General features: G+C 35.3%; 1 protein-coding gene across 3 annotated transcripts in view; it reads left to right on the top strand.

Moving 5' to 3' along the window:
- Positions 1-25,232, top strand: part of LOC138694499 (aldehyde dehydrogenase, dimeric NADP-preferring-like) — a 75,395-nt gene that overhangs the window by 18,309 nt on the left and 31,854 nt on the right. For all 3 annotated transcript variants that reach the window (XR_011330960.1, XR_011330959.1, XM_069818274.1), the window contains exons 4-11: positions 366-461; positions 3,248-3,469; positions 6,268-6,431; positions 8,439-8,669; positions 9,792-9,989; positions 15,541-15,656; positions 18,558-18,693; positions 22,520-22,670. Coding sequence is in view for 1 of the 3 variants with exons in the window: in XM_069818274.1 (XP_069674375.1) it covers positions 366-461; positions 3,248-3,469; positions 6,268-6,431; positions 8,439-8,669; positions 9,792-9,989; positions 15,541-15,656; positions 18,558-18,693; positions 22,520-22,670 (1,314 nt within the window). In the remaining 2 variants the exon portion in view is untranslated. The remainder of the gene's footprint in view (positions 1-365; positions 462-3,247; positions 3,470-6,267; positions 6,432-8,438; positions 8,670-9,791; positions 9,990-15,540; positions 15,657-18,557; positions 18,694-22,519; positions 22,671-25,232) is intronic.

Here is a 25,232-nt window from a genome sequence, read left to right as displayed (position 1 = left end):
GCTGGTGGCTTGCCAAACAATCATGACCTGTTATCTACCTGAACATCGCAAAAGCAGATTTATATGGTTCTACAGGGGATTATCTTGGAGTTAGTCACTAAAATTTTCCAGGTTTTATCTTTTGGTCCATCCGAATTTGTTGTTTTTGGGCAAGTTTGAATTTACTTTTGACTTGAATTTACTTTTGACTATATTTGTATTCAAAGCAATTTTTATTCATTCACAGATTTCGTTATAATAGCTGATAACTGGGGTTTTGTGACAGTTCTAGATTTAAGAGAATAACTTTGAGAAAAATTGACAACAGTCTTTCACTTTGTGTTTTCACATTAATTTAACTCAAATTGAAATTACTTTCTTTTCAGAGCAAACAAGAATCTGTTCTTTTAGAATTGCTAATTATTATAAATGAAGTGAAAGATATTCTCTTCCATCTACATGAATGGACAAAGCCAGAAAAGGTGAGAAAATAGAATTACACTATATATTTGTCGAAATCTCTTCATGCTTACATGATACTAAAAATTTTGTTATATAAAGTTGTAGAACCACTCAAACTTTTACTCGCACTATAAACAGTGAGGTTATTTAAACTGTTAGTACTGGTTCAGCATTTGTTTTTGAGTTAACATATTGTTATTTGTCATCTCACATTGCAACGAATTCATAACATGGAGTCACTAATAACGAAATGATAATGTTAATGATAATATTTATTGTCATCAACATCTCTAACAGTTATGATATACCACCACATTTCTGTTAATAACGAAATAAAAATTAATATTAACACTGGTGTAAACATGGAATCCACATAATCTTTATATACCAAGTAACTTGACCACAGTATTTGCTCGAAATGCTGTCTCTTCACACCTAACTAGACATTCTTAGCATTGAATAAATCCAAGGGAAAAATTGTTCTGGGCCGGGTATTGATCCTGGGACCCTTCGCTTAGCGCACGAATACTCTACCGACTGAGCTACCCCAGGAACTATACACGACACCGTCACAATTCTTCCCTTTATATCCACACACAAGACGCCAGAACCCAACTTTGAGTGCACACAATTCTGTGTGACTTAAATTGTGGCTTTCTGTTAACGTACCTACAGTAACAAAGCGAAGGGTCCCGGGATTGATATCTGGCCCCGGAACAATTTTTCCCTTGAAATTACTCAAGCCTGCGTCACAGGGAGCTTCTACCTGAAAGCCAGATTTGCATAATATATTCATTACTGTAGGTACGTTAACAGAAAGCCACAATTTAAGTCACAGAATTGTGTGCACTCAAAGTTGGGTTTCTGGCATCTTGTCAGCCCATTTCAGTTGTGTGCATATAAAGGGAAGAATTGTGATGGTGTCGTGTATAGCACCTTGGGGTAGCTCAGTCGGTAGAGCATTCGTGCACTAAGCGAAGGGTCCTGGGATCGATACCCAGCCTCGGAACAATTTTTCCCTTGAAATTATTCAAGTCTGCTTCACAACAGGGAGCTTCTACCTGAAAGCCAGATTTGCATTCTTAGCATTGTTTCAAGTAGTTGTCATTGGCCCTTTTATTATTATCTGTTTAGAAATCTTGGCAATTTTTACTCTTGTATTACTTAATGATTATTATGTTAACTCTTTTGTTTTGCGAGGATTATGTAAAACGTTTTTCAGGAGAATTTTCTAATTTAGTGCTATACCAATCTCTTCAGTAAGCACACATGTATATTTTTTTTTCATACAGTCTTTAAACTGCCCTACTTAATTTTTATAGTGTATCTGGAATACGAACATCTAGATATTTTGTGAAAAACAGTTTTTATCTTTGACACCTAGCCACCATGGTAGTCTAGTGGCTAGAGCACTGCATTTATAATTCTGTGGACCCGGATTTGATCCCCAGGATACCCCCGATTTATAACTTGTGTTGGGCAAGCCTGTGGTCCAGGTAACACAGGGATTTTCTCCGAGAGCTCCAGTTCCCCTGTGGAATTCTAACAAATTTCCATCATCTCATCTCATCATGGGTGTAGAGTAGACCAGTCTCCTATGACATACCCTGGGCAACTACTCTGTCAATAAATTGGTCAACACAACTGGCTTTATATTAGTGAATGATGAACAGTCAAAATCTTTGACATCTTCTATTTTAACATAGAAATTGTATTAAAAATAGTTTTGTTCAAAAATAGTTCCTGACTTGCTGTCATTAACTGAGAAAGTAAATATGAGACATGAGACAGTAAATATGATCCATAGGTGCGCTTGGGCATGGGTTCACTTTCCACTTGGATTGATTACCTGGTTGAGTTTTTTCCGAGGTTTTTTCCAACTATCCACCGCTATAGAGTAACAGCATGCCTGACCATGAAACGAGTGGGCTCGAGTTCAAATCCTGTTTGGGACAAGTTACCTGGTTGAGGTTTTTTTCTGGAGTTTTTCCTCAACCCATTAAGAGCAAATGCTGTGTAATTGCGGTTCTGGACCCTGAACTCATTTTGCTGGCATTATCACCTTCATCTCATTCAGACGCTAGATAGCAGTTGATAAAGCATCGTAAAATAGCCAATTAAATTTTTTTTTCCCCTACTAACGCGAATGTCAGGCAATCTGTGGCAAATTCTCGGCCTCATCTCACCAAACAAAATCTTTTTATCACCAATTCCATCAATGCTAACTAACTTAATAGTTGATACGACTTCATTAAATAACCAATTAAAAAGAAAAAATACAATAAATGTGACTGTAAACAGGAATGTGAAAGAACTTTTAGAAATAAATTGCAATGTTGCTTATTGTGTGAGTAGATGGAATCTTAATATGCTGTCTGGAGTGGATGAAAGCTGCTGCTGTATAACAAATGACGAACCTTTGCTTACAACTTTAAATAATCTTAATGTAGCTTTTAAAGAAGAATATCAGCAGAATTCAGATATTTTCCCCGATTTAATTCAATTTAATTGAGTTTACCTTTTGTGAAGTAAATGTTGATGACACCGTTTGTATGCCTAGCATAAAAATGTGGCTTTTAATGTTCATTCATCTGTCAGTCCACTTACATTGTTTAGTAGTTAATTAGGCCTACTCATTTGGAACTTCAGAGAAACACTGTGGACACACTTTATAATGAAAAAGTATTTGTGATTGTGTTATTTATTCTAGTATAATTTGTCTCCCTTACCTGAACAAACAGTTCAAGTTCCAACAATTTGTAAACAATAATCCCACACATTTTTAAGTTCTCTTTGTAATTTTCAGCCTCCCAAGAGCCTAGCTTTTGCTATGGATGATGTATTGATCTACAAGGAACCATATGGAGTTGTATTAATAATGGGAGCTTGGAATTATCCTGTTCAATTGACACTGCTACCACTTGTAGGAGCTATTGCTGCTGGGAATTGTGCAATTATAAAGCCATCTGAAATATCACCAGCAACTGCAGAATTAGTTGCCAAGCTAATTCCCAAATTCATGGATCAGGTACCGTGTTCTCATGTTAACAATTATAAGCTAAATAACATTGTTACTGAACACTCAAAACATCACATTCCTTACTACCATTGTCACTGTCACATGCCTTTATGGAGCATTTTTTTCTGCTTGGAACTGTGACCATATGAGAACTCTACTGGCCTAAGACTACATCTATGTCCCCTGCCCATTTCTATTCGTACAACTTTGATCAATAATAATGTGCACATAATTTTACTTTTATTTCATAGTGAGTGCTGCTAACCTGTGATAAAAGAATTCTTTGAAATAGTTTTAGTCTGCTATTGCACCTGACATCTTTCACTGTTATTTTCATTCACTTGCAATAGTTCTCCATCCATAATTATTCTTCTAATTTCTGTCATGATATTTTCTTTAATTTGTTTTATAAAGGTAAAGGTATTTGCGTTGCACATTGTGAAAGTGTATGGCAGCATGATGGTAGAGCTCTAGGCTTTCAAGACCTCAGCACTGGAATGAGGTGGTGTGGTTGGCACCATGCTCCGACCATCTTTACCCTTGGAAAAGAACTGATACTCAATTTGACAAGAGATTGAGTGGAATACGAGAAAAATCCCACTACTGGTACCACTCAGGATTAAATCTGAAACTTTCCAGTCCATTGCCCTCTGCTATAACAACTGAGCTACCTGGCCACTTTATATTATGTTGGTTATTCCTATAGACTTTATTTTTATTTTTTAGGATTCTTCACAGATAATACTCGCATACAGTTCTAGAGAACATGTGTTCCATAGCCTGTACTAATAATGCTACAATAAAAAACATCCCTTATTAATTCCAAAGAATCCTAGGACATTGTGTGCTGTGGCAGAATGGACCCTGTTATTCTTGCAATTACAGCATTGACATAGAGTGTGTTGTAACTATAGGAATATCTTATGATATATTACTATGTTCTTTGAGGAATCCTAAAAATAAAGTGTACTGAAACAACCCCATACTATAGTCATAGAGAAAATTAAAGAAAATATCAGGACTAAAATTAGAAGAATTACAGCTAGAGAACTTTTACACTGAATGCAAATTTCATTAAGATGTCAGGAATGTGTGACTACAGATGGATGCTACTTTGAACAACTTAAAATGCAACATTCTGTCTCATGTGAAGATGTGTTAATACTCTGGTTATAACTTAAATGCAGAGCACTATTATTACTAGTATTTATTTATTTTACATTTCACTTCACTTCACTTCACTTTGACGTGACTGTATTCACATGAACTCAGCTCACATGTTCGTAGTGACCAGAGTAGTGCATTTGCATTACAACTCTGTTTACAAAGTGGTAATTCTATGGAGAATGAGAAATGTTGCATAAGCGAAAATTTGGTATATGAATCTGCAAAAAGCTTCATTGTAATGTATTTTGTCTGCTGGAGAAAAGTAATTTGTATCAACGATATCAGTTTTTTATTTTTTTCTCTCCTGTAAAATTTAAAGAATTGAAGATGATGCCAGCCATTAACTGATTGATTTCTCCTTCTTAAATCGTCTGTAATTTCATAAGGTGTTCCATATTCATTACAACCACCACGGTGTTCCAGTGGCTAGAGTGCTGAACTCATAATCCTGTGGACTCGGATTTGATTCCTGACATACTCCTGATTTAGATTTATGACTTGTGTTGGGCAAGCCCATGGTCCAGGTAACACAGGAGTTCTCTATGGGAGCTCCGGTTCCCCTGTGGTATCCCAGCAAATCTATATCTCGTCTCATCAAGGGTATCCTACCTTTGTCTTTTGACTAAAGGAGTAAGAAACTTAGAATGTTGTTCTCAACACATTCTTTCAATTTCATACAAGAAGGTCTGACTTCAAATAAGAATTTGTCAGGATACAAGGTTCACTATAACCAAAGTGAGGATTCACTATAAATGGAAATGTTAATGTACTTTTTAATGTATGCGGGTCAGGACCAACGATTTAAGTTCACTATAGCTAAATGTTCTCTATAACAGAGTTCACTATATCCAGAGTTGACTGTAATCATGCACTGAAATTACAAAATGCATAATAGATTTTTTTTATTTATTTTAATGTATTTTATTGCCCCCTTGAATCTGCACAGTTATTTCACTTTATTCCTTTATATGCCAATAGTATGGAATTAGTATTGATTGTATTGCATCCTCTCTCTTGTCTGCTAGGAAGCTGCACTTTAAACTTGAATAATGTAGTCTAGATTTTGTTTTTAAGTGTTAAAGACTGTTACCGGTACATTTGCATAGAAAAGACAATACTAATGTATTGTACAGTTTATCATTCAGTTTCTGCTTCAGGATGTTCTGCATGAAATGCATACCAGTATTGTTATATAAATGTGTGAATAACGTAAATAAATTAGGTTTCCGTCATAGATAGGTTTTACCGCATATGCTTCACATTTAACAAACCATTAGAGCCAAAAAAAAAAAAAATATATATATATATATATATTAAAAGAGAAATAGAATATAAATGCATCACATCTATTGCAATTGGCACTTAATCACTGTAGGAAGGGTAGCTGACTAGTTTGAGTCCAGTTATCAGGCTAGTTTAGTGTAACAGACACAATTCAGTAAGCTATAACATTCTGAAGTAACAACGAATTGTTTAAAACTTTCGTGACTGATTTAATTCTTTTCACTTAGAACCAGGATAAGTATTCTGAAAGGTTAGAGATAAATCCTTCATCTGCATACTTAAAATAGATAAAACTTGATATTTCTGAGTTCTGGTTCAACAGATTCCTGTAATCTTATTTTTACCAATGTTGGCAGGAATGTTTCCACGTGGTGATAGGTGGTATTCCAGAAACCACAGAACTCTTAAAGGAACGATTTGATTATATATTCTATACAGGCTCTACGAGTGTTGGTAAAATTGTAAGGGCTGCAGCCAATGAATATCTGACACCTGTTACACTGGAACTTGGAGGCAAAAGGTGGGTGGACATGTTGTTGTTGTTTTCTAATGCCAGGCGTTTGACAATAAAGTCATTTGACCTCTTGCACTCCAATATTTTTCAAAGATATTATCATGGTCAGCCACTGAAGCACAGATTTTGAGGTGTTCCGAATCCATTTCTTGTGAAAATGGCAAGTTGTAGCCGATTTAAGTGAACACCATATTTTAACGTTTTGGTGGCAACTTCATTCACACACAACCCCCAGAATGTCTGGAGGACCACAACTGCTGTTGGTCGACAGATCTGTTCAGTTTGAGGTGTGATATTTGTAGGTCTTCAGAAATACAAATGAGTGTATTTGCCACGTTTCACTCACAAAAATTACACTGTTGCTTATAATACTAATCCAAATTATAGTATATAAACCCTGCCATGAAATTAATGTTAAATGTTTCAATGACAAAACTAATTACAGTAGAACCCCTTTTTAACGAATCTCTGAGGGATTACTTTTTTTTTTCCTTTAAAGGAGGTTTATATAAAATGGGAAGTAAGGCTAAAATAACACTAACATGTATACCAAACATTTAATTAGGCCTATAATATTTACTATTTACATTAAATTTCATTATACAATTTTTTACGTCTTCAAAAAGTGAGGCACAAACTTTTTTCCATTTAGTTGAATTCAAACCACACTGAAACTTGACAATGAAAATTTCTTCTTTCTTCTTCATTATTCCCTATAATGAAGTAGTTGGTAAACCATGCTTTTTTTATCATATGTGATAGTGTTATTTGAGGATTAGCCTTGACATCCCTTATTATTTTCACTTGCTGTCCTATAGTTAATTTCTAGTCGCCCTCGGTAGCATAGTTGATATAGCGCTGGCCTTCTATGCTCGAGGTTGCGGGTTCGATCCCGGCCGAGGTCGATGGCATTTAAATGTGTTTAAATGCGACAGGCTCGTGTCAGTAGATTTACTGGCATGTGAAAGAACTCCTGCGGGACAAAATTCTGGCACACCGGTAATGCTGATATAACCTCTGCAGTTGCGAGCGTGGTTAAATAAACCATAATTTATTTTTTAGTTAATTTCTTCCATTTAGTTGCCATCATAACGATTCATTAACAGCATAAATTAACACAAAAAAAACTTTGAAAACAGATCCATACAACTCGCGAGAAGAAAGCAAGCACTCTATGAAAGCAATGCAAAGCAAAATTATAAAGAATAATGTCGCCGCCGCAAGGCGCCACATTACTATTGATTGAGATGAGCTATTGCATATGCCGATGCTATTGATTATTGAAAGTCAAGTCGATATTTCGTGTTTCGTTATTACAAAATCCACTTGATTTTTCTTAAACTGGGTTTCCTTAAAAGCAGGCATTAATTACATTTCCTATGGTAATTTGGCTGAGACTTGACAGATTGTTCCTTAAAAACGGGAACTTTAAAATGGGATTTTACTGTAGTTGGTTTTCAATATGTGTAAATAGGATTAACTAAAACTTTTTCTGAAATGTTGCTAGTGAGATAGAATTGCATGATGTTTATAAGGAACTGAGAGTAACTGAAGAGTAGAATTTATTGGTTCGAGGTTTCAGTAATAGGTGAGAATGATAAGTAAAACTGAAATTTGACATATGTAGGACTACAGGAAATGACTAGTAAATTTTGTTTGAAACCCTTTCGTCCAGAACAGAATTATTTTATATTCTATAAATCTCTGATATAAGTGCCTTGGTTTTATATCTTCCAAAGTTCACCGTGCTAGGGATTTTATTACCCTCAGAAACTTCTGCTTTTTCTTATTTCTGAACCCATAAACTTTGAATCTGATTGCAAACATGGTAATCACTAGGCTCGAAGACTGTGACAAAATGAAATTACAATGATATTATTTTTTTAAATTCCTGCTGATATTTTTACATTTGAAAAGTGTAAATCATGCTATGAAAATATTTCATGTTTGCAATATTCTCAGAATGTGTTAAAATTCACTTACCTGTCATGAATGCTGTGATTCTTGTTTCAGTCCAGTGTATATTGACGACTCCGTGGATATGGACAAGACTGTGAAGCGAGTTCTGTGGGGGAAATGTATAAACGCTGGACAGACGTGCATCGCTCCTGACTACATTCTCTGCTCAAAAAAAACTCAGTCAGACTTTGTTGAGAAAGCTAAGCAAGTTTTAAAGGATTGGTATGGAAACAATGTAAAGGACTCTCCTGACCTCTGTCGCATTGTATCTGACAAGCACTATCGGTAAATATAATTAATAATATGTTTTGCTTTAAAGCATCATTTCGAGATTATGATAGGAATACACTTCTTCAGCATTCGTGATAAATAGAAGAGTGATTTTGACATGCACGTGCAAGAATTTTCTCACTCCTGCATTTCGTAGTTTGTTCCTGTTAGTCATTGTTGTGTTTACTTTTTCTTTTCTTAAGTAGCAATGAATTCCAGTTCGTTATTTACGAATTTATTATTCTGTAATGAGCTAGAAGATTTCTCTTCAATTTCAGAACGATTCTTAATGAACATCTCTATAATTTTTTGTTCTCTGCTTGTCATTATTAGTTTAGAAATTTGTATTCGATTGACTACACTTCAATAGGTCTACTTACAAAATTAACAATGGATTGACGATCTTTTAGACGACTTCATCCTAGTGACGAACTGCACAGTATGTCAGATACGTATCAACAATGTAAGTGCCAGGAACATACCGCTTAGCTGCTTGATGCAGAACTTTGTTTAGCATTTATAATGATTTAGGCGCATAGCCATTTGATGTTAAACTTGCAATCTCGGATTCAAGCAATGGCACTTACATTTTTCTTTAATAATAAGACTTAAGTAAAGGAAAGAAGCCAAAGTGTTTATCCTTCAGTATGGCAGGTAGCATCAAAATCTCCATTTTTAAAAATGTGGCACTTAGCTGGTTGTTGCAGAACACAGTCCAGTTGATAGTTACTCCGAATTGATCTCCATCTGTCAGTGGTCTACATCATTTAGGTATTAGTATTAAATTGACTGTTTGTACTATAATCTAATTTATACCGTACAGAAATCCAGACGACTGTATTCATGTGTAAGCTGTAATTTAGTTCTTTAGTCTGCCATGACTTCCAACACCAATGATTGCGATGGAAATGGAATAAAAGGAAGATATGGTGGTGATGGCAATAGCTGTGGAAATTAGAGAAGGAGAAATAGGATAAGAATATGGAACACAACACTTTGAACCTATTGACTCTATGATTATTATTTCAGCTTGTGTGGTGCAAGGAAATTAAGAATAGGCTTGAAAATAGTACCATTTATATGTAAGTAAAAGAAATTGTTGTGATTTGTTGTTCATAAATTTTGTACTTTCTGCAGGCGCCTAATATCACTTCTGAAGAATGGAAGGGTGGTAGTTGGTGGGGAAATGGATCCTTCTGAAAGATTCATTGGACCAACCATTTTAGTAGATGTAAAGCCAACAGATCCCGTTATGCAAGAAGAAATTTTTGGACCAGTACTTCCTATTATTAATGTAGAAAATCCTTCTGAAGCCATCACATTCATCAACAGTCGGTAAGCATACCAGGAGGAAAGTAACTTTATTTAATTCTGTGGTATAAAGTTTCCATGATTACATTGATATTAAATGTGAGCTACTTATCCAGTTCTTAAGAATGGATTTGATAGTGTGTTCAATTTCTTCCTTTGACTTCTTGGATCAATAGTTAATACACTTGTAAGTGTTGTACCGAGAATTTTATGACTGGCATTCATAGCCTTCATGTAAATGCTCTTTTAATTAAAGTTTTAGTAAAATTCTTAAATATCAAGTTCTGTCACTCTTGCTACATCTGCTCTGAACAGCTCAGAGTTAATTTATATAAACATAGTATCATTTTGACATAACATAGAGGAGCTCATTTTCATAAAACATGAAAACTTAAATATACCATGCTCTACTATCTACCGTATTTTCTAGAATACCCCGTGCAATTTCTTTCCGAAATATACAATTAAAAAATATGGGTGTGCAGCTTATTCGAAAAAAAAAAAACAAAGGTCATGATATTAAATAGAAAAAGAAGGAATCAGGATGTAGATATAAAGATCTCCAACCAAAAAATAGAAATAGTAAATGAATTTAAATATTTAGGTGTAACTGTCATGCATGACAATGAAGAGAATATAGAAATCCAGAATCGAATTGAAGTCGCTAATAAAACATATTATTCACTTATCCCTCTAATTAGGTATCGTGGAGCCAATTGGAGAAGTCGAATAGAACTATATAAAACAATGATCTGTAGTATAATTATATATGGAAGTGAAAATTGGACTTCAGCAAAACAATCACAAAAATGCAGTTGCCAACTTGAAAGAAAGGTGTTAAGGAGGATATTTGGACCAGTGGTAAGGGAAGGAAAATGGAGAATCCGATATAATCAGGAACTATACACCTTATACAACTATCAACTTTCATACGGATCAGGAGACTGCAATGGGGAGGATATATAGTCAGGATGGAGAAGGGAAGGATACCAAGGAGAACTTTAAAGGGGCAATATGGAAGAAAAAGACCTGTTGGAAGACCACGGATTAGATGGGAGGATATGGTTCAAGAAGATACTATCAGTTTGCTGCAATTGCGGAACTGGAAGGTGGCAGCAAGGACAGAGAAGAATGGATAGGAAAAATTGGGGAAGCCATGACGCGAAAACGGGTCGAAGAGCCATAGATAGTAATAGCTTATTCGAAATGAAGTTGACAATATTGCCCGATTTTCCTTCTGCACAACTTCTGAGGTGGTAGAACATGCCATAACCTTCCCGCATAGTTATTTCAGTTGTTAACGTTGTTAAATGGCATTTGGATTAGCAGTACATATGTTAGAATCAAGTTCAAGTGTGAGAAATGTAAAGTTTATATGTCTTATATTTTCAATCTTGAAAATGAATAAGTGTGAAATTGTGTTTCTTTACTTGCTGCAAAAACTTAAAATTATCAAAGATGTGAAGGAACATGGAAATTGTGATGCTTGCTATTAATATCGCAGGATATTGTGTAAACGGCCGATTAAGCAAGACAATTGACCCATGTGCAGTGCGTGTGCATAGGATGGATTTGAAATGCATCCTGTTACAAGATGAAATTTATTTATTTACCTCTCTCTCTCTGTGTTTGTTTTATTATTTTATTTATTTATTTATTTATTTATTGTTAACTGAACTGCCTTTGTGTTTAATTGTTTCTAATGTGTTGAAAGTTTTATTTATTTATTTATTTATTTTATTTTATTTTATTTTTTTCCTTTCCAAAATGGGGTGCGCAGTTTATTCAAGAGCATGGGGTATTCGAGAAAATACAGTATTATAAGTATTCTAAACCAAATCTCACTTCCACTAGGAAACCGTTAATGTCGAAATCTCTCCTTAGTCTGTGCACATTGTTAGATCTCCACAGCAGATACTTAAACAGATGCCCAGAAGATAGCATTTCAACTATTATCTCCAAATATGCGCCATTGTTTCTTAATGCTCAGTTTTGAATTCACCATACAATTTATTATCCTGGTTTTCAAAAACTAAGTTTTCGTTTCAGATTGCATTTGATCGTTAAATTAAAATAATTTAGCCATATTGGTACGTTTGAAAAATATTAATAAGTAATATGTAAACAGTACATTTTTTTACAGAATTTAATCATTGAAAAAGCAAATAATTTCCTCTGTTTTGTAATATAACAACAGTGTGTAAGAAAAAACTAAACAACATTTATGTAAGACCCTTTTCTACTGTAAAATGCTGTTCTGCTACTGCAGTAGAAGACTTCTAAAGTAGGTGTCAATTATTATTGCTCGTTTCACTGGAGTGTCGTGGTGAGATATATTCTGTTGATCCAGTCGTCCATCAATTTGCCCTTCCCCTAAGAGTTGAGCCCATGGTGCAGGTAACTGTAGATATGGATTATTCTGAGGTAATTCTTCTCCAGCTCAAGAAAGAATATGCAATACTGCTGTAGCAGTTATCACGGCAAACGTATGATCTAATCCCCAAAGCAAGAACCGGAAATCTTCACTTCATAAGCCAAACGTTATGTCTGTTACATTTCTTGATCTGATTTGCAATTCATTATAGAGATTCTCTGCCGGTGTGTGAACCATATCCAGAGGAGGCATTAGGTAAGATCTACAGGGGTAGCCTGCATCTACTAGTAACACTGAATCCCCATAGATTCCCTGTCCAAACCTGTCTCGTTGTACACAATTATTGAAAATGGTACTATCATGACTACTGCCTGGCCATCTAGCACTGTGTCGCTAAATTCCATATTAGCATTACATATTGTTTGTACATTTAGCGAAAAATAAATCTTGTTATGGAAGAGTTTATTACCTCCAGTCAGGGTCGGATTTAGGTACAGTGAAACCTCTCATTTACGAACATCGAAGGGACGTAACAATCTGTCCACATCGGGAGGTGTCCTTTATTGGGGGGAGGCTCCTCAATCTAACAGTAAATTTATAATATGCATTATGTATTCCTTCACACTTTAAATGAAATGTATTACTGTAGTTTAATTCTAAATACAGTGTACTGTACTGTAGTAAATTCTTTGCAACTTTGAACTACAGCAAAAAAAAACCGAAAAAGGAAATTACAGTACTGTGCCGTGCAATTTTATTCTAGGTCTACAGTTATGCAGTACTGTAATTTACAGTTTTCAACTTAACCTTTACGTTCAGGTGCCATGTCTCGAAACAGAACAACTGATTGAAGTGAAGAGGATAATCCTATTAACCCTATCATGTGTCGAATACAATTTCACGATTGCGGAAACCTTGGACCCATCAGACAGATTAAATTTTATGATTTTGTTTATCCACCCTCTTCCAGCTAACAAGGGGTAGCCGGCTGGGCTAGTGGTAGCCTACGAGACCCTTATTGTCTTCTTTCATGTTAAAGAATTTCTGTACAGTTCTCAAAACTAAATTTTCCATTTTTGTAACACGTTAGGTCTTGAAATCCAAGTTCTGTCTGCAGTCAGGAGGTAAACCAAGCTTTAGGACTGTGAAACAGCTGTCGTGTTCGTGTCTGAGAGTGTCTGTAAACAAGAGTTAAATTTATCATTATTTCTATATTATTTCAGTTGGGACATAAAAATCTGTCCGTATATGAGGAGTGTCTGTATCTTGGGGGTGTCTGTAAGGAAAGGTTTCACTGTGCTAAAATTTGCTGTCTCCCACTCCCACAAACAGTTTATGAGCTATTATACTGGTCAAGTTTAGGTTAAATTAGTTTTAAATGAAATGTTACAATACAGAAAGCAATAAATTACTGGAATCAAAATATATGCATCTTAATTGTGAATTATAAAGATTTCCTTTGCACTTTCTTCACAGAGAAAGCATTGATTTTGTCATCAAAGTCGATCTGACAAAGCGCATCAGATTCGATGCAAAGAAATATATTCATTGTTGAAACAAAAATTGATTTATGAAACGCAAGCTGTGGTTTTTTTAAGCATTGGTTTTGTTGTGGTATAATTATTACGAGTATTTCTTACTTCAATAGGAAGTATAAAGTAAATTGAAAAATAAACTCCAACTCTTTACAGAATAAACTTTTCATATCGAATTATATACGGTAGTGCACATGCTACAGAGTGATTAAATTGTATTGTTGACGATATATTATTGGAACTGTAATTGAGAGTTGTGGTTACTATTCATAGCAATAAATAATAAACACACATCCAATTTAATTTTCAAGAATGCACTCTTGTTTATACTTGCAGTTAAATTTAAGCAGTTTCATAGTATAATAACGTGATACCAGCATTACAATATAACTGTGCTGCTGCACACTTTCCTTTTACTCTTGCTATGACTGTGACAATGCGATAACAAAATAATATCCGACTTCCACAAGGTATTCAAGAACTAACTTCAGAAAACATTTACTAACAAGGGTTTTAAAAACAAATTTCACTGTAAAAAAAAAAGGGGGGGGGAGAAAAATGCTGCTCCTCTGGAAATAGCCTCCCTAGGCAACTGTGTAGGCCTAAATCTGGCACTGCCTCCAGTCCATTGCTCCTATTACTTTTGGAAATCTGGCTATGTTGTAAAAACACATCTGCATTTGGAGTACAGATTGAGGTGTTTGCAGAAGATTAATATACTGGTTTTGTAAAGCAGCTATAGCACTGCTGACTCGATGTATAATTCAGGAAGCTGTAGACTGACTCACACCAGCATAATCTGCCATGCTGAGCTGGTCACCACCAGTAGCGTAAAATCTTAGTGCTAGTAGTAGCTGATTTATGGGTGATACAGCTTGATTCCTAAATTGGGAGAAAAGTAACTCTGTATATGATTTTAATTTTCTTAAATTTAGGAAAAAATGTAAAGATACATAGTCAACCACGATGCCTGTCAATATGGTCGTTAGTGTGTGAGAGTGCATGCGTGTGTTTTTTTAGCACATACATACATACAAAAAATAAATTGTATAATTATAAACAATAAGACATTGTAGAATATTCATCTTACCTATTTGTTGTAAATTTCAGGTTATGTTCCATCATGGATAAGACTGATAAGCTGAAGTTTTGGATAACCTAAAATGTGTTACAAAATCAGTGTTATCATAGTCCTGAAAGTATGTAGCACGTTGTTTTATCCACCTAGGACGTCTTCTTTTGTGCTCTTGGTCATATTCCTTCTCACTATCATTTTCTCTTTCATCAATTAAATATTCCAGTCGCCTATGCACCATCTTGTTATTCCGATTATCTCAGTTTTTCCTATTTTATCAGCCAACTTATCTCCGGGAAGGTTTTAAACCGAGATAATTCCAATTAATCGAGATAATTTTGTTGGTGAATAAAAATGTAGCTATTATCTAAGTTTTTAGCTAAAAACTGGGATAACATTTTTACCGACATTGGTTAATACGGCCCTAAGTGTATAGTTAATATCTTTAATTGAATACTAATGGTGTATTAAAAATTCGAAGCTTTGTGGAGAAACAAAAGATTTTAAAAAACTCGGACTATGTGACATTTTTTTCTTTCCCCTTCCCCTGCGAAGGATACATTTTAAGTTTTGTTTTTGTTTTTGTTTCAGGGAACGACCTCTTGCTTTCTACATCTTTACGAAAAATTCCAAAGTCAAAAGGACGCTGATAGAAAGTGTTCCTTGTGGAGGGATCTGTTGCAATGACACTGTCATGCACGCTGGAGGTAACTCCTCTTAACATTTAGCTAAAAATATAAAGTAGTATTCAGAAATGTCACGAAGTCACGTAATTACACATTTGAAGGGCTCCCTGCAAAAACGAGGTAGCTCCACTTTTACAGAGTTGTGGAAAACTACCAAAAACGTTCTAAAAAATTCAAATTTTAACTGAGCTTCTTTCCTTTTCAGAGTATGTCCTAGGTACCTAGGAGTTTCATTTTATCACTCAATCATTTATTATAATCAGCAATTTAGGGGAGGAGGGGGAGGGATAAAATATAAACAAATAATGGAGCTACTGTGAAGAGCTCACGAGATCAGCCCTAGTAGGAATGTGGAGTAATGCCAATCCTACACGCCGGAAACAGCGAGCATAAAGCCACTCTTGCTTGCAGAAAACGACATAATGACACACTACTAACTACATTACAGTAACTAACCAACGTGAAACATTCGATCAACTTTTAAAATATAAGCAGTTTCAACTTATACAACACACTGACACTGAGCTAGTCTCAAACTACCTAATATTTTCAGCTGCAGTATAATTAAACATCATATGGTGACTGAGATGTCATTTGTTTAGTGTCATAAGGGTCAAATTCATAACAACTTATCTCATCTCTGGTCAGTTCTAGGAAGAGCTGTGCTCCATTCATCAATACCTCCCCACACCGTATCTAATTAAAATACGCCTCGCAGAGACTTTCTTGTCAGCTCCCCACAGTACCTCCTTTATATAATAATGTATATTAGTCACATTTTGCACTGAACACATAATTATTGTGTCAGTATCATAAACTACATCACAAGACATAGCAGATATACACATACATATACATACAGGTTGAACCATAAGTAATGTCATTAATTTCATGGAGTTATTCTTTGAGATATTTCCAACAAAAAAGTTCAATACAAATTTGCTCGTTTTTGCTTCCTTTTCGAGATAAACATTGTTTTATCAGTATCAATGGCTTTCCCAAAATATGCTATGATATGTTTAATATAAAACAATTTTTATCTCAAAAAGGAAGCAAAAATGAGCGAATGTATACAAACATTTTTGTTTGAAATATCTCAAAGAATAACCCCCTGAAATTAATGACACTATTTATGGTTTACTTTGTATATAGCTCCAGGAGCTGCCTCCGTTTTGCAATGAAATGATTGAGATCTCAGCAACAGTTCCACTGTAACTTACTACCAAATGCTCGATATCATACTGTTCTTCCACTAAAAGAGCAGGCAAGCAACAACGCAGTTCGATCACCTGAACCAGCCGTCATGGTAAAGTCACTGAGGATGGAGAAGCATCTGCGAAACATGTCTGACTTACTAATTTTTTAATAATTATATTATATTTATTAGTGTTCATATAACTGTAATATATAATTTTTTACGTTTCTTATCAAATCTCTGAATACTGTATAATTGGCCCAACATGTGTGGTTTATCTTTGAATAAGCAGGCACATTTTTTAACATTTGAAACAAGCAAAACATTAATTTCACCAAAAAAGTGGAGCTCTTCAATTCTCATCCTCCATTTTCGTCTCTTTTCCCTTATGCTTCTCTTCCTCTTTGTGTCCTTTTTCTTTTTTCTCTGCCTCCATTTTCTACTAGTATTTGCTGCTGCTATTCTGCGTACTACTTTTTGTTTTATTTTTTCCTTGTTCTCGAGCTCCTTCTCTCTGCCTCCTTATCTTGCTTCTGTTTCTCCTTTTATTCGATGTTCTCGTTTTTTCTTTTCCACTCTCTGCTTGCCTTCCTTCTTTGTTTCACCTCTTCCTTCACAATCTTCTCTTGTTTCACCAGGATTATACCTCTGACCTGTTCCCAGCTTTAAGCTACTATTCTTTAACTTTTTATTTTTATTAATGAATTTAGAAAACTTTTTGTCCTAGATACATCATTCTTTGTAAAGAAAACCTTAATTTTGCTCCATTTTTTTTACCCATCTCAATGTTGTTACTATGAAAAATACTAGGGTTAGGTTGAACGGAATTTTTGGATGCCCAGATCACGAAAATTCTCAGAATCTTTTCACTGCACAATATATCGAGGGCATCATACCTGAAGGGCACATCAACAAATGCAGGGTTAATGAAACCTGTTTATATTTGAAAACAATTGCTTGAGAATTACAATGGATATGAGAAAGAATCAAAGAAAGTACAAGGATAGGAAAAATAATTCTATATTTAAATGGCTCTAATGTCAGCTTGCGGTTTTGTTGATATGCCCTTCTGGCCCTCGATATGTCTTGGGTGAACAGTATAGAGCAGAACAGGTTTCACAGCCTCGCGCGGCCTTGAGTCCTCCACCTCCATGCGCATAGCCAGCCGGCCATGAAACTTGTTCTGCTCTATACTGTTCACCCAGTATAATGAGAAGCTGAGCATTCATAATACAGCTGTGCAAATCTCTCATGTGTGCAATTATAAAAACAATGAAAAAGAAGCGGAAAATGCACATACTTGTATCAGAACATAAAAAATAAGTGTAATTTAAAAGTAATATTTTTCTTTTTCACATGTCGTGCCTTATTAACACCATTTGCATTCGTTATTTTACCTTGAATATATGTGACGTGCAGATTCCATATTCTTTCTCTTGTGGATAGGTAATAAGAGTGATGTTTTTCTCTCTTAGCTTTAGTCGATGATGATACTTACTGTAAATTATTTGTAATGAAATTCATGTCAGAGGAAATTGGAGTGTCTCAATAAAACGTACCATTATCTCTTTTCACTACAAGTTCTAACTTCCTTCAACAGAATGCAGGTGTTCAACTTATAAAAATTATTCATATTCCAAGAAAGAAATTACCAGTAAATACAGACGGTATGCAGGCTTCTTCTCACATTAAGCATGATTAAATGCTGATGATATTTTGTATTCTAGTGGACACAGTTCCTTTCGGTGGTGTTGGCCATAGTGGAATGGGAGCATACCATGGTAAATACAGCTTCGACACCTTCACACATAAGAAGAGTTGTCTTGTGAAGAACTTCAGTTCCATTGGGGAGAAACTTGGATCGTAAGCAACTATTCATAATATTGCTATTGGAAGAATAGAGATTGTCAATGTAATAAACTAATGTTATGTCACACTACTGTCTCTTCTGCAAAGAAGTCCTGAAAAACTTCCCTTCTCCTTGCATATTTCAGGACTTCGTGGTCTGTTATAGTCTCGTTACTAGAGACCGGATTTTAAAAGGAAAATTTTCCATAAAAAAAAAAAAAAGGAAAGTTTAACACTCTTCAGCACATTCATGTATACACATAGCACACACGAGCTTATATTTATCGCTCCACAACATAAGGAAAGTGTTGTATTTGATCACATTCAACATTTCATTATGTTTCAATATGATTCTGCCTCTTTGAATTTAGAATTTCTTTATACACAGAAAAAGACTGCTCAACATCAACTGAAACCAGAGGTGAAAATTTTCTTTTTATCCTGAACTTTAAATCAGCACACTTCATTAATTTTTCAATGTCTGGAATCAGATGAAGAACGATATTTATTTTCGCTTGCTCAGGTAGTTATAGGCCTATCAGAAAAATATAGAAAAATTATCTAAATGTTTGCGATATTCAGTCAAAACAGGAGATGTTTTTACAAAGGGAATTAAAAGGGAATATGGACTAAAAGGGGGGGGGGGGGAGAGAAGTCAAAACCACATAATTTGGTCGGTGGAAGATAGTTTTGAACATCGTAATTAATTATTTCATGTTTCGTGTTGAAATAAAAAAAAAATGGATTCCCTTTAAATTCGGTCTCTGCTCATTACACCTTTTAATGAAATCTTGGTAACAATCACTTCCATTAAAATCTGTAGAATATTTCATTTGAAATGCATGGTTTTTCTGTTCAGTTTTTATGTGTGTAGTGTGAAAGTGATTAATTGTTAATCTCTGAGAGTGCCAGTTTATCTTGCTGTTTTCCATAAGAATTAAATTGTACCGGCCGTAAATTTTTTTCTGTTGTTGGCATGAATTGTTCGGCCATAAATTTTTTTCTGTTGTTGGCATGAATTGTTCAGTCTGTACTTATGCTCAGATATTGCATTTGAATAATTTTGGTGCATTAGCATTGAAATTAATGTATTCACAAACTAGATCTTTTGGTAAAATAGCCCTTTTATAAAGTGACTCATATCTAATATTTAGCATTATGTACAGTTTTTTTTGCCTCCCTGGCAGGGACCTTAACTTGTTATTTGTCCTGATTTTACGAGCAGTCTCATAGATGTCGCTAGTGCCAAGAAGCACACACTATTCAGTTTGTCAGAGACTATCCAGAGTGCACCACAGACATTGGGTCCACATTACACTTGTAATGAATGATGATAATGGTGGAGAATTGTGGGGATGTCACAGGAGAACTGGAGTACCCAGAGAAAACCCCCTGTGTTTCCTGGACCATGGTATCATTGTAGAGTAATATATAAACCTGAGCTCCCTGGCTTACAAGCCAGCTTTCTATTACTGAGCCACCATGGTGGTTTATTTCCAAATATAAGTTTTTGCCACTGGTGTAGCTCATGCGGTACAAGCAGTGTGTTTGCCTGCTGATCCAGAGTTGCACTTGGATGGTGGGTTCAATTTCTATTTGGGCTGATTACCTGGTTGAGTTTCTTCCAAGGTTTCCCCCAACCGAAGGCGAATGTCAGATAACCTATTGCAAATCGGCCTCATTTCACGAAATACCATTTAGCTATCACCAATTCTGTCAATGCCAAATAACTCCGTAGTTGATGTAGCGTTGTTAAATAACCAAGTTAAAATATAAGTTTTCAAGATTCAGTCTGATAATTTCAATCGATTATCGAGTTATATATCAATAGGCATGTTGTTGTTGTTGTTTTTTTCTAATGGCTGGTTCATGATGAAGATCTGGAACACATTCTTTTATATTGTCCATCCATAAACCACAAAAGAAGTAAATTAAAATCATCAGTGCCAGTTGCAGAAGACACAGCCCTGCTGTATATATTGACTACACCCCAACTCTGGCTGTTAGCAACAGGCATCTATAATGAACACCGATCAAAATACCCCTCATTTATCGTGAAAAACAACAACTGAATAGACTATAGTGGACTTTATGTTGTCAGGAAACAGCTGGGTACATTAAGAAGATTGATTTCTAATGCCAGGTGTTTGACAATAGTCATTTGACCTCTTGCACTCCAATATTTTTCAAAGATATTATTATGGTCAGCCACTGAAACATAGAATATCAATAGGCATATGTGATTGTAAATATTTTAAAGTTAATTTTTATATCAGTACAAAAGTTTTGCCTCCTAATTTTTTTCACAGAAACTTTAATTGTTAGTCTTATGAATGAGTTATGACATATGACGGAAGAAATCCTACATCTTCCATAAACATCCTGTTGTTTTCCTATGAAGTTGTTGACATTTTCTATGCACCTGCGACATCTGTGAATGAGATGCTATATTTCAGCCCAGTAAAAACCCTGATTGTGATTCCAGAGATCAGCATGAACACTTAGATTCAGTTCATAATGGTGGACCCAGGTTTTGTCTCCTTTAACGATGCATGACAGAAAAACATCCCCCTCATTTCCATAATGCTCCAGAAGCTCCGAACAGATATTCCAGCCTTTTTTTTGCTTGCCTGTCAGAATTTTCAGTACCCATCAGGAGCTAATCTTTGATGGCTATCGAAGCTGGTTTTTCTACACTTACTACATCACATAGTTCATGTGTTGTGATATCGCGGTCATCTTTGATGCGTGGATCAATTCGACCTCTGTTTCATTCTGTCATTACCATTGCTGGCCAGCTACTTCAAGGCTTGTGAACGATGTTCGTTTCTTTGTTCTTGAAGTGTTTTACTCAGTGTCTAGCTGTACCGATGTCTACAGTACTGTTACAATACACATTTCTTAGACGAATTATTGTTTAGTCAACTGTCTGAAGATAGCTCTGAACCCCATAAGTGACAGCAATAAGGCATCACTCATGAGGTAACTAGGCCAGGAGATAAGGGGTAGAGTGGACAGTTCCTTTCCCCCTCCATTGCAGACATCGCTGACTAATTACATATTACACTAATCAGACTTTATATATACAAAAAATGGTTCTTCCTCTGACAAATATGGTATTGTCAAGTGGGATATACTGCCTGATAATAGGAGTAGCCTACATATCAGCCAGAACCGAACCTCAGTCAGAGGTATCTTAGACGAGTATGGATCTCAATTGGACTAATTTTCTTCTCAGTGAGGAATTCTGTTTTATACAGATATCTGAAACATTCACCATTTTGAACAGCTTTTGTTTCACTTTCTTGTGATGTATTGCATTGTTAATCCACATAGTGAAACTAGAGACATCTTGTGGTCATTACATGGAATGGGCCTATGTATCATTATGGGTTGCCAGGTTTGAAAAAAAAATTGGGAGGCATCATTTTCATACCAACCCATGTACTATTACTGTCCATCACCACCACCATACCATACCTGTTGAGTCACACATCATTGGCATTTCTTGAGACTTAAGCAGTTATTTACTGTGTGAAATGTTCTTCATAGAAATTTCATAGTATCTGTCTTCTGGGAAAATGATCTAATGTAATAATTTTTCCGTTGCCAATGCACTGATAATAAGGGTTATTGTAAAATACGGAGACATGATGGATTGATAGTAGGATTGTTTCTAGCCCAAAAAAATTTATTCACCACAAATTATACTTGAACTCAACTAGAATTTGAATTCATAGGCTTATTTTCATTAAGAAAAACAGACACACTAACTGTGTCTTGATTGCTGTACTTTCTCCATAAAATAGTATGGCAAGACTGATTTTAAGTTCTGTTTTAGGGCCAGATATCCTCCTTACTCTCAGGAGAAACTGGGCTTGCTAAAATTTCTGCTGACTAAGAGGAAGAGCTGGAGTTTTAAGTACTTCCCGTATTTATTCATGTTCGTTTGTGGTATGGCTGCTACATTTGGATTCAGAACAATTGCGAAGGTAAGTTCAATTTGTATTTTAGTGCAAATCTTGACGTGAAGATCACAGCTTCAAACTTAGCCTAGTATATAGTATTTTAAAAAGTGGTAAAATTCTTAGAATGGCTTCGCCCAGAGGGAAATAAAGTCGAGAATCCTGTGGAATACACAGTAAATACCGTATCTGTCTGAGAGGACTTCAGACATACACGTAAAGTCGTTTGTAAAGTCAAAATGCCCCTTCTAGCCATCATCTTTGTCTTGCATATTTCCAAAAAGGATACTCTTCTGGTTATCACTTCCAGTCTTCGTCACCTCCTCCTCCTCCTCCTCCTCCTCCTCCTCCTCCTATCAACTTATCTTCCAAACTGAAACTGGATTCTTCTTCAGATTTTTTTTAAAGCAACCAATCATTATACTATTATACTCTCTGGGCAGGATATTCTTAAAAAGTTATTATTAATAGCAACATCTAGTACAGTACTCGAAGTTGAGATGTCATCCCCCTAAGATAAGGATTAATTCCGTGTTTATTTCTGTTGCCTGCTTCCTGATTTTGTTAGTTGTGTGGCCACGAAAAGAATGAATGAATTAACATTCCTATCTTCCTTAGCACCTGGTCCTCATTCCTACATAACCTTAAGCCAGCCAGCCAGCCACCAACTCTTCAATTATCCAGCCCATCACTCTAAATATAATGTCAAAGGGTAATTACTCTGTAGGTAGTCTACATAAGGATTATTATTTTTTTGGTCCTACAGAATACGAGTACATCTGTTATGGTGGCAATTAATATTAAAGGAGAAAAATTCGCTCTGGTGCCGGGGATTGAACGTACCAATCACTCTCACCACTGAGCTATGCCGAAGTTCATTCCACAGCACCAGATCGAACCCCTCTCCGCTAGTTTTTTTTCCCTTTGTAGCCTGACTCCAAGTTGGGCATGTATGCTGACATTTTATATTAAGTCAACTGCCATTATACAAGGAGTCCACTCAGTTGAGTGACTTGGTGGCCAGGATTCCACAGTAATATGCACTATTGCTCGAAGAGTCTACATAAAGATTATTATTTTTTAGTCCTACAAAACACATATGATATGATAACAATTAATATCTATAGGTATTGTTTTCCGGTTTAGAATTACATGTGGTAACAGTCCATGTATCCTATTAAGTAGACTTCTTTTATGACTGAAATGGGCTAAGCTACTATTATAATACAAATACATTTTTTATATGGCTGCTTTTATCCATAATACATTGTACTAGATTCGGGCTAATATGATATATTCAGCAACCAGCTTTTGATTACCAATTAGAGTTGTTACTGCTGCAAGAGTATGGAAATTATGTATGTGTGGATGAACAAAACTCATTCACATTTGAATTAGTGTATTTGTGACATTGCTATCTACAGAGCCATGCATTTGTTTGACATCAATCTGAGTCACATAGTGGTGACATCAGGTAACTGTGCACACCAAAACACAGCCCTACTCAGCACGGTACTATCACAGTCTACTATATACAATCACGAAGCTTGGGATGATTTTTTGCCAACGAGTTGCATTTCTCGCAATAGTTACTAGCTGCTTGGAGCGCTGTGAGTACTAGGAACAATAGACTGTGTCACTGCAATCGTGATCTAATACAGACCGTAAGGCAGGCCATGTGACTTGCTTAACCCAATCACGAAGGGCGGCGTTTCAATCATATAAATTAATTGGAATGCATAAAGAGTAACATATATTTCTCTAAAATGTAGTGTAATTGCATTAATAAAATTTAAAACAATGATTAGGGGACACTTCAGACATAATTCCTTGCGAGTTAAGGTGTAATATTATTTTTGGTGTGAAAATTACGTTGTTCGTATGTGTAATACTTGCCTTTATTTCGATTAAATATTGCGAAATTCTTGTACATTCATTTATGCACGATTCAATAATTTTCAGTTGCACCGCACGGATATTTGGATATGTTGAAATTATAGGTTATGTTTATTGTACCAGTTGCCCCTTTCTGTCTAATTTTAGTGGTCTCCAATGCCCTGTCACTACATATTTATGTTATGTCATATGGATATTATAGGTTATGTTTACTATATTTAACTTATATTCCTATATTCGCAATTATACATTATAATTAAACATAATGTCATGTATGACACCTGTCACATTCTATTTGTATTTTAATACTACAATTGAGTACTGAATTATTGTATTTATCTACTACCTAAGAGACGAAGTAACACAGTCGTACATACACTAATTTCATAGGAGTGGTATGGTATATTTTCTGTCTACAATTAAGGAAAGTAGATGTGCTAAATTACAATCACAATATAAATTCGTTTTTATTGAACCTCAAAATAGCTTCCATTCTAAACTTGAAATGTTGACGCGAACAGATTCTGTTAACATGTAAAATTCTCTTCACATTAAAATAACATAGTTTTGTAATTATTTCTGCAACATATTATGCAACAAGAAGTAAACGGAACTTATGGACAAATTACACTAAATAAAGCTTAGCAATGATAAGCAATAAAGTTATAATATAATATTTCACTGAGCTCCGTA

Source organism: Periplaneta americana, chromosome 2, assembly GCF_040183065.1.
Source record: "Periplaneta americana isolate PAMFEO1 chromosome 2, P.americana_PAMFEO1_priV1, whole genome shotgun sequence".
Classification (NCBI taxonomy): Eukaryota; Metazoa; Arthropoda; class Insecta; order Blattodea; family Blattidae; genus Periplaneta; species Periplaneta americana.
The sequence above is the reverse complement of the archived record's forward strand: the minus strand, read 5'-3'. Positions and strand labels throughout refer to the sequence as shown.